The 14,752-nt window shown below is 35.7% G+C and overlaps 1 protein-coding gene across 2 annotated transcripts in view; it reads right to left on the bottom strand.

Moving 5' to 3' along the window:
- Positions 1–1,028: 1,028 nt before the first annotated feature.
- LOC131035366 (protein RST1) overlaps positions 1,029–14,752 on the bottom strand; it is a 198,453-nt gene continuing 184,729 nt past the window's right edge. The window contains exons 20-25 of one of the 2 annotated variants that reach the window (XM_057967039.2): positions 6,656–7,543; positions 6,232–6,540; positions 3,348–4,046; positions 3,123–3,273; positions 2,861–2,979; positions 1,029–1,476 (exon numbers count right to left, since the gene is read on the bottom strand). In XM_057967039.2, the coding sequence (XP_057823022.2) occupies positions 1,120–1,476; positions 2,861–2,979; positions 3,123–3,273; positions 3,348–4,046; positions 6,232–6,540; positions 6,656–7,543 (2,523 nt within the window). In that variant the 3' untranslated portion in view covers positions 1,029–1,119. The remainder of the gene's footprint in view (positions 1,477–2,860; positions 2,980–3,122; positions 3,274–3,347; positions 4,047–6,231; positions 6,541–6,655; positions 7,544–14,752) is intronic. The other variant, XM_057967040.2, reaches the window with a different exon arrangement.

The following is a 14,752-nucleotide window of genomic DNA, read 5'->3' on the forward strand; positions in this document are numbered from 1 at the left end:
GTTCAAAACAATCAAATACTGTTAACAATAAAACAACAGGACCTGCAGGAGGTCACCCATCCCAAATTAATCGTGTATAAGAACCACTTATGTGTCACATACTTCATAAATATCACATACTTGATAAATATCACATGCACCCTGAGAATTAAATTGTATCATACAGGTCTAATTACATTGTCCAAATGGAAAAGAAAATAGATCATTTTATAGTCTACGATATCAGACGATCTATTTTTGGATCTATAGATGGCTTACAATATATGGGACCGCCCCATACCCATGCAAGGGGAACCTAACTGTGCTACAAAATTTACCCCCTCCAGGATTTGAACTTGTGCCCTCTCTTTCAAGACTACAAGTACTCCACCATTAGATCAACTCAGATGTAGTGAGATATGAATTGTATTGAGAGAATATATAATTTTATTTGACGTGTGATATAGATAATTCAAATTTGTAGGAGTGCAGTTATACGTCAGTGGCTGTTAAATACACACGGAATCTTGCAGACATACTAATCTTGAAGTTAAAACTTGCCAAAGATAGAACTGCAGAAAGGAAGGGTCATTTTGAAATTCATGTGGCACTGTGAATGAAGATTACAATTTCTTTAACTTCGGAAAAAGAAACTTCACTCAAATGTACCTTTTCAGTGAAACTCACATGCTCGCTCTCTATTATGTTCCAGGTTTGTTTACCAAACTGACGCAGAGGAAACCATCACTATAAGTATATTTTAATACATTACAATGAATGCAAGCACATGCTTAAGTTTCCCAGTATGCCTAAACTAGATTAATCTTAAGGCACCAGGCAGATTTAACCACTTGTAATTTTTATTTACTATAATTGTTGCTATTTTAGATTTAGTTCTGTGAAAGAGAACGCATTTAACCAACTAACATAAAGCAAATGCAAATTAACGTGGAGGTAACAGGTAACATGATCTTCTTAAGGTCAGTTAGCCATATCATTCATACTATCATGTTCCTTTTGGTTAGCTTTTGAGACCTTTTAAAACAATATTGATGAATTGAACTGCCATGAAATTGAATTAAGATTTGTACATATGTACTTTGTGAAGAGTTTGTACTTTGTGAAGAGTTTTGAAAATCATTACGATTCAGATACAGTAATATTGGCAAGCTTAAACTGAACTTCAAATGGCAACCGATCTTTAAGGGCAATGCATGTCTGTTTCGAAATTTCCAAAAGAATGCTAGAAACCTGCTTTTCATCTTTCTCTATGGATTCAACAGCAGTTACATCCAAAGATGATTGCCAGTTTTGAAGTCGTTCTATTAAATTTAACCATTTGTTTATAAAAGTACCAAGCAAGGGACTCCAACTACCATCAACAAACAAAGAAGAGCAAGTGAATGGAAGGTCTTGCAATACCGAATTAGGATCCAAAGTGAGACATGAAGCATAAGGGCACCAACTGCTGGTAAGTAGACCAATGAATCTCAATGCCTGAACAATCCAACAATGCCAACCATCTGTCATGCCATTGAGTGTAATAAAAAATCTTAAACACAGAAATATAGCTGATGATAAACTCCTATCACATTTTTCTAATTATAGATGAAGGAATAGTCCTATTTACCTTCTAACTGAAAATTTATGAATTTTAGAAATATAAATAAGAGAAAGCAAATATTGTTCTTCTAGATGCATTAATCCCCTTTATGGAGGAGACATAACCCCGTAGAAAGTTAGATTGTACTCTAGCAGCTGCCATTTTTCATTTTTCATAGGCTTTCCGATTCTTAAATTAGACAAAATTTTATTTCAACCATTGTGACAGAAACTTGAAACCTAAGTTACCAGATTCTTCTACAAAATCCCTGGGTCCTGGTTCGATTCTCTCCACATTCTGGTTCGCACAAAATTCTCTGAAAATTCTTCCAAGGTTCGTATTTTGCCCTGTGGATTCACTGAGAAGAACCCAGAGCGAATTTTGCCAAATTTCAAGCAAATTTTGATTCCAGCGGCATAACCTGGGCTGAATTTGGGTGATTTGACACATTTTTTTTTTTTTTTTAAGTTTTCTTTTTGCCTATTTTGGTCAACTCGACCCTCCAACCCTAAAATAGTCTGAGATTGCTACTGATCATGAGGCTGCTCCTAAGGCTGAGATTGCTAGAACCACTGCGAGTGGCACTGTTTGTGCTTCTAATTTGTCACAGGAGGAGGATGACGATATGTTTGATGACTTTTGATGATATCTGATCAGTGATGGCTGATTGTTAAAGCTGACATTATTATTTTTGAGCTTAAACATTGATATGGTGATGTATTTTGGCACTTCGCTATGTTATTTAATATTTACCATTTGGACTAAAACATTAATATATATGGTGGTGTATTTTGCTATGTTACTTTACTATTAGTCTATTAGCATAGTTGACACTTGACAGTGGTGTATTATGAATTTATTTGCTGCTGCATATATGTATATATTTTTTATCTTTTATTTTTATATGTTTTTGTGCGGACGAACCCAAAGCGAACCTGAACCCACCCCAAAAAAAAATTGAACGAATTTGCAAACCCAAATCTCGAACCAGAATCTGAATCCAAACCAGGACTGGCAACTTAGCTTGAAACCAAATATTAAATATCACTTTCAATTGAGAAGTGATATGCAAGCAGATCAAGGTTGCATATTCTCAATTCAAATGTTCATGTCATCTCAATGAAGCAGCATCAGTATAAAATTTGAACAGAACCTATCTATGCTCTCATACCAATTGTACGGAACTATACTTCTCAATAACAGAAAACTTCTAAACAATAAATGAATAGAAAAGAAAATAATTAATGTTTCTTCATAAAAGAGGGCTGCCATGCTCACTGTGGAAGGATATTTGGAAACACAGCTTGTCTCTATTGTATCAAGCAGCCACTTCCTTTTGACATCATTTGTTGTATGACGCAGTGCCATGGCAACCTCCATGAGAAGTCTCCAGTTATCTGAAATTTGATTGACAAAAAAACAAGAATCTTAACATTTCCTGTTGAAAACATGTAAGTACCAACACAAATTTACTTCATATAATAATTAATAAGCTATTCCAAAAACTAATACACGACTTTTTCATGTAAAATGTGCTGACCACTTGATTTCTCATTCAAGAGATAAGATCGAACTTTTCCTAGCTCCGAGTGTGACATGCCATTATTGGCAACAAGCCTGGCTTTAGCAAAAATTACTTTCTTCATTGCAACTGGATATTTTTCTCTCTCTTCAGAATCCTTTACTTCAATCTGCATACAATCAAAAACCATTAATGAGTATCTATGGCTTCATCTATGTCAAATTTCATTAAGAAATGATATACCTGGAGAATATCTAGAAGCCATTCCTTCGGAGCATCCATAAGGCACTTAATAGCCTGTGACCACTCCTCTTCAGCATTTAGAAGAATAGTGTTTCTCATTTCAGAGAAATTAGATGGCAATGAAGGCAACAACTGAAACAAGCTTTGCATGCAGTTCTTTATGGACTGTGAATAAATCTCCAGTGAGGGGAGCGAAAGATCTGTTAGACATTTATGAAGGCTCTTCCAGAAAGTTATTTTCAATGAAGTTTTCAATCTACTGTTTATCTCTGTGTCATGGTCTATGACTTCAAAATTTAACTGCCTGCCGAAGAAGTCCATAATGCCACTGAAAAACTTCTGCATTCTAGTTTGGGAGAAAATCCTTATCATGTCCACCATATGTAGTAACAAGACACATTGCAAAGAATGTTCAAGCAATTTCAACCTTGAGATCTCACAAAGCTCATTAAGGAAGTTCAACAAAGAAGAAATGTGATCTGCATGCACAAATGAAAAATGAACACATTCTTCTCGTACTCCTGACGTGTGCAATGAATGCTTGTCAGGAACAAGAGATAACTGGTTAGCAGAAATCTGATCCTTGTATCGCATGAGACACCTAACAAGACCACCCCAGTCTAGTGATGGTAGCCGAGGAGCTTTCTCCAAACATCTCAGGACTGACACAATCGTATTAACAGGTACAATAGAACCAGTCTGTCAAGACAGTGAAAATAACACAACATTTAAAAGGAAATATAAAAATATCAACATCTATCTCCTTATTTCTACTATTTAAGGAACTAAACTCGTCCCCTGCTATTATATGATTATATAAGGATCAAACTTCAAAGAACTCAAAAGAAGACAAGAGCATTGAATAAACTAGGAAAATATAGGCAGCCTGCAAATACTACAAATATTGATGTAAAACCAATTTTCCACTGTTCAAATGGCACTATCAACAAAAAGGTTGATGCGAGTTATCAGCAACCACATATTCTATCATTGATCAGAGAATATAGCTTTTTGTATGTACTAAATACACAAGGAATAAATTTCTAAACTCAATCACAACACATTCAAAGAAACTTATATTCTAAACTGACCAAAGACCAATTTAATGTTATCTCAAACAGATAAGTTTTTTCTAGGGTCTTGATAGGAACCAGTACACAGTTATGAAGTTTAATTTCTTGTTATAGCCCATGGACATTGAAATGAACCAGACACCATTTAGATCTTATATATTACTTTTTATTAACATAAAATGAAGAAATATGACATGCCAATTTTGCAGTAAAATAAAAGTACACCGAACTTCATTAGACTGTCAATTTTCCTGGTGTTGAACTTAAGGCCTTTATGCACATTAGAGTTGCACTCTTGTAAAAGAAAAAAGAAAGAGATAAGAAGAAAATATTAAAAAAACTATATATATAAAGGTAAACTTGTTTTGTCAAGAGCCCCACACTATGGCTGCAGGAGGGAAGGCATGGCCTCCCCATTTCGACAAGCCACGGCTAGGGGGAAATGGGTGGTCGCGGCCCCCCAAGCCCACACCCTTCTAAACAAAAAAGAAACTTATATAAAGTACAGTGACTATGGAGGGGCATGTGCAAAACTAAGAAAATCATATGCAGTTTAATCAACTACAACTGCCAACTTCTGTCCATATTAGGTGTGTGCATTAATCTATCTTCTAGAAAAATACAACAATTTAGTAAGGAAATAGCCGTGTTCAACAAAATAGTTTGGCAAAGGTTGAATAACAAAATTAAATAATAATAATAATAACAGAATGGTATTACAAATGAAGTGGCAATTTGAGGGTGATTTGACTTCCTCTACGCCCTTGAAAACTTTTGTGAGGCAACTTAACCTTTCCTTCTTTCATGATGCCTCCAACCTGAAGATATTTATGTACAGATCAAAATAAGCTGCTTAGAATAAGATAGTAGCAAGCTCAATTTAAACAATTGACGTGGTTTAGAAGCGAGTCATGCATTTTTAAAAAGAGCCTCTGTGACATATGTATGCTTGGCATCCTCCCAAGTAGACGTCCCTGTATTAGAATAATATCTTCTTATTCTATTAGTTAATGGTCATCTTAGTGTAATTAGTTAATTTCTAATTTCATCTTTTGTTATCGTTTGTTTCTTTAAGAAACATCGATCTTGTAATCTATATTTAAGGAGCTTTCACTCCTTTGTTTAATTACAATCGAATATTTTAATAATATGGTATCAGAGCAGGTCTGAGCTTGTCTCCCTCACGGGAGGGCTTAGGATTTTTGGAAAACCATTTTTCAAGGGCTTCAGTGCGATTTGTGTGAAAAAGAAAAAAAGGGCAGATTTTTGTGTTCAAACCCGTGAAGGGTTTTTACCCATCTGCTGGGTGGTTCTTGGTGGCAGATCTGTGTTTGGCTGTTACATGTGATTAATCCCTGAGGGTTTTCTAAAGTTTGCATTCGATTTCAGGCATTTTTGTAGGTCTTCTGTGTTTTTCGCGATGGCTAGGGTTTTTGCTCCTGATTTTTTATCCTCCTGCAATTTTTAGGCACCGTGTCTGATTTTCGACACCATTTTTGTGCGCGACGGCAAGAGTAGTCTTTGTTTGTATCAGTCTTTGTTTGTATGTGCCACGCAGATTCTGTGCCCTTCATGCATTTTCAGATGGCTCCGTTTGTTAAAAAAAAAAAATCGCAACAAGAGGACAAATTCTCCACTTATTCATTATTTTTCTTTGAAGTCAATGAAGAAGGTGACTTTAAATAGTTTGGCTTCTTGCATAAGCAAAGATGCTGGTAGCTATCAGACCACAAATTAATGTCTTGGAATCAAAACAAATTTCTCGTGTTTAATGCATGCATTTGCACAACATACTATTTTCCAGACCATACCTGTGAAGTTGTATAGTTTAACAGAACAGAACACAGGCGCCATACAGTACTGTCCTCTGGAAAGCTTTGAGATGAAATGGATGAAGAATTGCTACTGAAATCAATGTGTGTTACATTTGTTTCTTGATGAAGAGAATGATCTGAACTGAAGTAGGCATTCCTCAAAAATGAAAGAGCCCATCCTGCTGAATGTCTTAAGTGAATGTCATTTGAATCTCGTACAACACCAAGGATCTCTTGTATTAGTGACAGTGAAAATACTTCGCAATGAGGATTTGAGAGTATTGGTCCTCTTACAAATGATGTTTCCTGTTCCCATTCAGGCAAAGAGATTATTTTCAAACAATTTCATATTTATTGATCAAAGCAAACATGATTAATTGCAGTATCAATGTATTACTGATGCCACTTAAAAAGTGTGTACCTTTTGAGTGGCTCTTGGCTGCAAATCTGCCACCACCTTATTGAAAGGATCAATAAGCCCAGCCCCAGCACTCAGGGCATTGACTAAACCCATCATTCCCCCAAAGTGAACAACTGGAGGATTTGGTTCAATGTAAGTTCTTCTTATTGTTTCTAGTAAATGTTTGATATTCTCCAATCGCATTGGATGTGCAGATTCTTTCAAAATACAAGACAGAAGGTTGCCTGATCCTATGCAGCTTGCCATTAACAAATTCTGATATAAATATCCATGTTCTTTTTGAGAAGCAGATTCAGAAATCAATATTCTAAATCCATCCACTAAAGAGTCTAGTTCCTCATCCATCAGTTCCAATTTGTGACAAACACTTACAGCAGTAGATAAAGCTAAACATGAACCCACAGCCAAGGATACAGCAGAGACATCATTATATGCAAAAGATTCTGACAGTAAATTCTGTCGCTGCCCTGAGCGTAAAGAGGGAATCCAAGACATAAGAATATTTGTAATCTTAATTACCATAGTTGGACTGTCATGCTTTTGGATTGCAGCAACTGAGATACCTAAGCCAATGACAAGACCTGCAATACCCCAAACATTCTCGTCTGAATTATCCCACTGTTTAGCTGTGTAATCCATCAGATTTAATCCATAATTGCTGTTAGCTGTTTTGAATAGATCAAATTCATAAAGGCTCTGCAAGGACTTCATGGCAGATGGACAAATCTGGCAGAGCAACTGGGTGAGGCTCTTCACAACCAGCCCAAGTAATTCTTCTTCCTGCTTGCCAGCACCTACAGAATCACCATGCAGGAGGCCTTGACATGCAAAACCCAGGCCCACGCCACATCCACCTACTACTAGAGATCTGTCACTTCTGCCTGCAACCTGCAGCCATTGATCGGTGAACAAACCACATAATGGTGGAGGTAGAAGAATCAATAATGATAAGACCAGAGAAAGTTGGCCTCCAAAGAGTCAGCTGTAAATATTACAACCAGTCATTTTAACTTTTACCAATAAATCAAACATACTGTATATTTTCTTATAAAAGTCAAAGATTGTATTCTATTTAATAGCCAAATATTTACTCTAAACAATAGAGACCTGCTGCAGGACAAGTGAGGATCTGAATATAGACAAAAACCATAACAAATACCAGGAACGACACCAAAAGATTTGAAGTTTTAAGCTGATATAAACTACAGAAATACAGAAAATGATAATTAAAAAAATGCAATAGCTTTTGGAGTTTTTATCCAAGTTTCTGGGACCTGAAGATCCAGGCACATGGGGAAGGTTTCAGTGAGGGAAAAGATTTTCTTAGATTTTGGGGTTGGCAAGGGGATGCAGGGGAATGACTATTTGAGTATTTTATACAAACCAAAAGCACCTGAAATTTAGAAAAAAGTAAATACGATGTGCCGCGTTTGCAATGATAATTTTTCCACTTTTTGGTTTTTAGGATTTTTTAACATTTAATTCCTTACGAAGGTACTTTTTTCATTTTCATGCACCAAATGGAACAAGCAAATTCTAAAAAACAGGGCAACTGCTCTAAGTTGCCAAGTCCCTAGGATGTTTGGGACATCACCCAAAACACCAAGGACACATCCCTGTGGAACACTGCCTTTTTGAGAGCAAAAAAATTGAAATAAATTAATATGTGATTATGTTTCACTATAATGAGTAACCTGTTGAGGTTTGTGAAGGTCTTGTTAGGCAAAGAGTGTATCAATGTGTAGGGTTTTCCTTGGTGCAAAGGCATGGTATGACAAAACTTTGCAGCCAAATTGGTGCAAGAAATTCTTGATGCCTCCCTTAAAATTTGGCTTCTACAAATGCTGCTTCCAAATGACTTTGAGATTTGATCTATGTACCCTTCTGCAAAGGCTACGAATGCAAAGTGTAAAATCTAAGGAAGTGACAAGTGCTCATGGTATTGATGTGGCAAGGGATAAGTCAGAGAAGTTGCAATATTTGAAACAGAGGTTCAGGTGCTTCAGGCCTACTGCTCTGATATTAGGAAAGTATTGCTTGGTCTAATGGTCATGCACAACAAAGGGTGACTGGAAGTTACTAGTGACCATACCATCCTAGTGTTTCATGGTAAAAATGGTCCATAGGGAATTAGATGTATTTCATAGTGTCCAATTCAATGCATTGGAACCTATGTTATCAGGTTTTGTAAGCCCTCACCTTGTGAAAGAATGATGTGATCCTACTTCTTTAGTATATTCCATTAAATTGTAAATTAGGTAGATCGAAAGTGGTTAATAAAGTAACAAGGTGTTGTGATAATCGAGGATATCAGTGGACACCTTGGTAAACCCTATGGAAGTTACCTATCCCTCTCTCTCTCTCTTTCTCTCCTCCAAATGCTATGATGTGAATGCATTTAAGTAGCAAGTGAAATTAAACATTATTTGTGAATGACACATGATAACTCCTGCATCTTTTTTCAAGATTATATTCAAGGTTGTTACCTAATTAGAATGATTACATCATGTACTTGTTTTTTAGATAGATCCTATGAAATGAAGGGTGAGTTACTATATAGCAATCAAAACTAGAATACTAATTATATAATCAAGTTGATATTTAATGGACAATGATGAAGAGGTTTAATTTGTAGAGATATCTGACAGTAAACAATTAAATTAATATAGGAGAAAGAATATAATTAATATAGGAGAAAGAAATGGTGTTAAATCCATCTTTAACCAATGGGTGACTAATGTGTTTTGTGCTCACTAAGGTGGATGTTGGTCGTAGGATGGACGAGGATGGTCAATACCTTTTAAGCAACTATACAAGATGGATGGATGATCACAACCACGTGTGCATGAAAGTAACCCTAGCCAATCTCAAGGTAAATTTGGTTTAGGAAAAAAAAAAGATAATGCAACCTTGATGATTTTATTCCCCTTAAGGTAAAGCTATACTTGTTAGATTTAATTGCATAAAGATATTAACTAGGTGAATTAATTAAAATTTAAGATTTTGATAATTTAGCTAGCAAATAATCATAATGTGACTAATCATTATAATCTAAATATGCTTGTGTATTGGATATAATATTGTAGCGGCAAATGTGCAGGGAAAAATTATGCCAATTAAAGGCATGGCTAGTTGGCAAAAACAATTAACAAATCACCTATAGTAGTTGCCAGACCGAAGAATCCTCACAATTGTGTCACGGTCCTCGGGTGAGGCCAATCCCAAGTTGCTTAAATCTTGTCCATGTCCACTTGCATTCCCTTTACGTTGATGATCTGTCCTAGATTCAAGATCTTTGTCATAGCAAACTCACACTTTGACTCCTTGGAAAACAACATTTGTTCTTGCAAAATTCCCAAGACTTCTTCAATGTGTCATAGGTGCTCCTCCCACATTTTGTTATGGATCAAAATGTCATCAAAGAAGACAAGGATGAACTTCCTCGCTTGCTAAAAAACTAATTCATGCATGACGATAAACTTAAAGGAGTGTTTGCCAACCCAAATGGCATGACTAGAAATTCATAGTGCACAAAATGACAATGAAAAATCATTTTGTGATCAAAGAAGACAAGGATGAACTTCCTTGCTTGCTAAAAAACTAATTTATGCATGACGATAAACATAAAAGAGTGTTTGCCAACCCAAATGGCATGACTAGAAATTCATAGTGCACAAGATGACAATGAAAAATTATTTTGTGATTATCCCCTCCCCAATTTTGATATGACGGTGGCCTAATCTGAGATCCATTTTTGAGAAATGGACTACTTCATGAAGCTTATCTATCAATTCATTAATCCATGGAATGGGTATTGATTCTTGAGACTATTCTTGTAAAATGCTCTATAATACATGCAAATCCACATTGTGTCATATTTCTTCTTCACCAAGACCATGAAGGAAGCAAAGGGACTTGAGCTAGGTCTAATGTGCCCCATTTCCACTGGTTCCTTAATGATCTTTTTTATTTCCTCCTATGTCTCCTAAGGTGGTAATAGGGATTAGTGAAGATGGGCTTAACACCCTCCACCTCAATTATGTGCTCAAAGTCTCTAACAGTCCCTTTAGAGGAATGTTGTCGAATACTTAATTGTGCTTGCCCCAAATCCTCTGTACATCCACATGATATGCCTTCTTTCCTTTTCTAGGTTTTGAAATAGTCACCAAACACTAAGTTGCATGCATGGTTTCCCCATGAAGAAAATTTCTCTCCATTCTCTTAGCCAATAAAATCCGTTGCGCTTTATTTATCACTCCCTGTAGTACCAATTCTTCTCTAGTGTCAAAACCTGCTTGATGGCCTCTTGTAGAGCATGTGCTTCAAAGACCTTGACCAACCCATTAACATATTCAATTAACCCTTTGATGAAAAGTAGTCAATCTTCTCCCTATGAGATCTGGTACCATCATCAACAATTTTTGAAATTATGTTACATAGTTCTCCTCTAAACCACTCTCTTTGAGCTAAGTCAATTGTTGAACTAAACTTCAGGATCCTTTTGATCAAACCTCTCAAACAAAAGTTTGTAGAATTCATCAAATGATGAGATGGATTTGTGACCTTGAGTGATCAAACTATGGTAACACCATTCATTTGCAATACCCTCAAAATGCAAGGTGGCAAAACTTGATTCTTTTATCATCAAGCATGGGTCTAAAGGAGAAGATTGTGTCTAACTTCTATGCCATACATAAGCTAAGAATTTGTTAAATCCATCATAGGGAGAGAATGAAAACTTCCTCAAAGATTTCTACACATCTTTTCAAAAGACATGCAACATAGGCTCAAGTCGATAACCATTCCAAGACTTCTTCATGTTCATATAATTGGTGAATGACATTTAACTTCAAATCTCCTTTGGGAGATCTATGTATTCTAAATGACAAGCACTAACATTATCACACAATGAAGTTTGGGCTTTAAGTTCTGGAGCCTCCACCTCCTTATTCAAAAAGGTAGGTTTACTTGGTCAATTAGCTAAAACAAGAACAATCCTTTGCATGTAGCTCTAGGTGGCACCAAAATTATTACCCTTAGAAGCACTTGCTTCACTTGTTGTCTATCTAGACACATTCATATTAATGTCCATCTTTTGAAGCAATTGTGCCATCATACCAATCATCAAGTCAAACTTAATTTTAATCCGAACCTCTGAGTTGTCATCTGCATTTGTTCTTCTCTCTTTCTGCCATACTATTTTGCTCAAAGAGCTCTATAGGAGACTATTTGAGTCTCTACATATTGCACAAATCAGCCTTGTTTCCTAATCTTGCTCAAATGATACCCGGTAGCTCTATCACCATGCTACATAAAACTAAAGCACGCAATATTGAACCTTAAATACACAAGATAGTAAAAAAACCAACCCTAATAGCACTAGAGTATTTCCCTCCATATAATATGCAAATCTGACATTAAACCCCTTTCAAATGTTACAGATTCGGCAAAAATAAAATCATTTTTTCATATTTTTAACTTAAATCTTATCAAGCTCAAGTTTAATCCCTATTTACATCACATTATCTTATCATGAGCATGCCCACAATAAACAACAAACAACACCAATACAATGTAGTTGAATCTGCAAACAATGAAACACTAATGTGACCTGTGGATGAGATCATCCTCCAACCGAAGGGGAGCATCCTCTTAACATTTGAAATCAAAGAGATTCCCTCATTTGATCTCTAATCAATCTACAAGTTTTTGTCCTCAAATCCCCATGCTTGAAGACAAGTGCTCAAAATGGATTTTGAAAAGAACTTGTTTAAGTGTAAATGTTCATTCTCAATGAAAACATTAGTTCTTTTATATCCTCCACAAATAGATCAAGTTTCTTCGACATGGAACTCTCTAGTGCCAAAGCCCACTTGATGGCCTAGGATCAATTCGGTAACCATTCAATGACTTCATGTTCATATAGCTAGTGAGTCACATTTCACTTCAAATATCCCTAGGAAGAGCTATGTATTCTACATGGAAAGCCCTAATATAATCAAATAGTGAGTTTTGCGCTTTAGGTTCTAGAGACTCCACCTCCTTATTCAAAAAGGTAGGTCAAGTTGGTCATTTAATCTGAAACATAAACAATCCTTTGTGTGGCTCTAAGTGGCACCTAGATTATTACCCTTACAAGCACCTGCTTCACTAGTTGACTATCTACACACATTCATATTACTATCCATCTTGTGAAGCAATTGTGTCATCATACCAATTGTCAAGTCAAACTTCTTTTCATTCAGACCCTCTGAGTTGACATCCGCATTTGTTCTTCTCTCTTTCTGCCATATTATGCTCAATGGGTTCAATAGGAGATAACTGAGTCTCTGCATTCTTTACAGATCAGCCTTGTTTCCTTCTCTTGCTCAAGCAATATCTGGTTGCTCTATCACTGTACTACATTAAACTAAAACATGCAAGGTTAAATTCTGAATACATGGGCTGGTAGAAAATCGAACTCTAATAGCACTGTAATATTTTGTTCCAATATAACATGCAAAACTGACTTTAAACCCCTTTCAAATGTTCAGCATTTGGGAGAAATACTATTGAATTTTAATAGTTAAATTAAATACGATCAAACTCAAATTTAATCTCTATATACATCACATTATAATCATTGCATGCTAAACAATAACCTAACAAATAAGTAACTCTTAATCTTTCCTTATTACTACAGAATCTGAAACTACGTGCAAAAAAGACCGTAACTTCATCAAATATAAAAGCAATAAACTACCATGAGCATACCCACGACAAACAACAAACAAGACCAATACAATGTGGCTGAATTCACAAACAACGAAACTTTGATGTGACCTCTAGGTGAGATCATCCTCCAACCAAATGGGAGCATTCTCTAACATTTATAATTAAGGAGATTTAATCCTTAAACTTTGATAGCAGGCATAGATAGGGCAACTGGATCTGTATCTATATCTGCTACCTATGCCTCTATACACATTGCTAGGTATACTGCTGTACAGATTTTTGTCCCCAAATCCACATGCTCAAACACAAGTACTCAAAATGGATTTTGAAAGGAATTTGTTTGAGTCTAGATGTCCATTCCTAATGAAAAAAATGGCTCTTTTATATCCTCCACAAATAGAATAGGTTGACCACCATGTATACCCACGACTTCAAATTTGAACAGTGATCATGGGCAAGAAAGATTCCATTTTGAAAGTGATAGCACCAAAAACAGACTGCTGGAAACAAACATGTGTTGGGAAGTTATGAGGGGAACAAGAACATAGAAAGAAATATTAAGGAAAGAAGACACGACACAATTAACATGATTTTCCTATGTTTTGTGTACATATTCAAGTTTAGAATGACCCTCAAGTATATATTGATATCCAAATATAAGTATGTTCAATCATTGCTTTTGTTAATGGTTGGGAACTAAATGTGTTTGTGCAGTTCATGTCTTAGTGATTCTTCGAAGCATTACTACCATATTTTCAATGCACTTCTTAACTACTTAATGTTTTATGGTAAAAAAACTTCATTTTCTAGATGCGTGACAATCAAACTAGCTCGAACATATATTCATGACACAATTTTAAAATTCTTATTAATACAACTTCTATTTCATTGTAAAAGGCCTTGAAATGAAATGAAATAAAACAAAATGGAATTCCATTATATTATGTAATTTCCCTAGTTGGACCATTAGCTGAAAAATCAACAAATTTTAAAATCGACACAATCCCACGTTGTTTCTAATCACCCAAAACCCATTGTGGGAAAGGTGAGAGCCTATGTAAGTAAAATGTGGGAGAATAATAATAATCACTTTCAAAGACTGGCGGCATGCCATCCAATTTGCAATGATAAACAACAGGTTCAATCAATGTCAAAAATGGCAAATAACAAATAAAACCTGATCAATGCCAGAATGGTAGATTATAGAAATCACTCTTGGTGGTGATGCAATTCAATTGCCGTTACAAACCAAAACAAAATGAGTTGGCAGCAAGCCTTCCAAACCCTTTTATAGAATTAATCAAAATATTTCAAAACAATTTGGCAATTATAGCATCCAGTTTACAATCAGATGAATACAACAGGCTGGAATAACGATTTGGC

Source organism: Cryptomeria japonica, chromosome 1 (genome assembly GCF_030272615.1).
Source record: "Cryptomeria japonica chromosome 1, Sugi_1.0, whole genome shotgun sequence".
In the NCBI taxonomy this organism is placed as follows: Eukaryota; Viridiplantae; Streptophyta; class Pinopsida; order Cupressales; family Cupressaceae; genus Cryptomeria; species Cryptomeria japonica.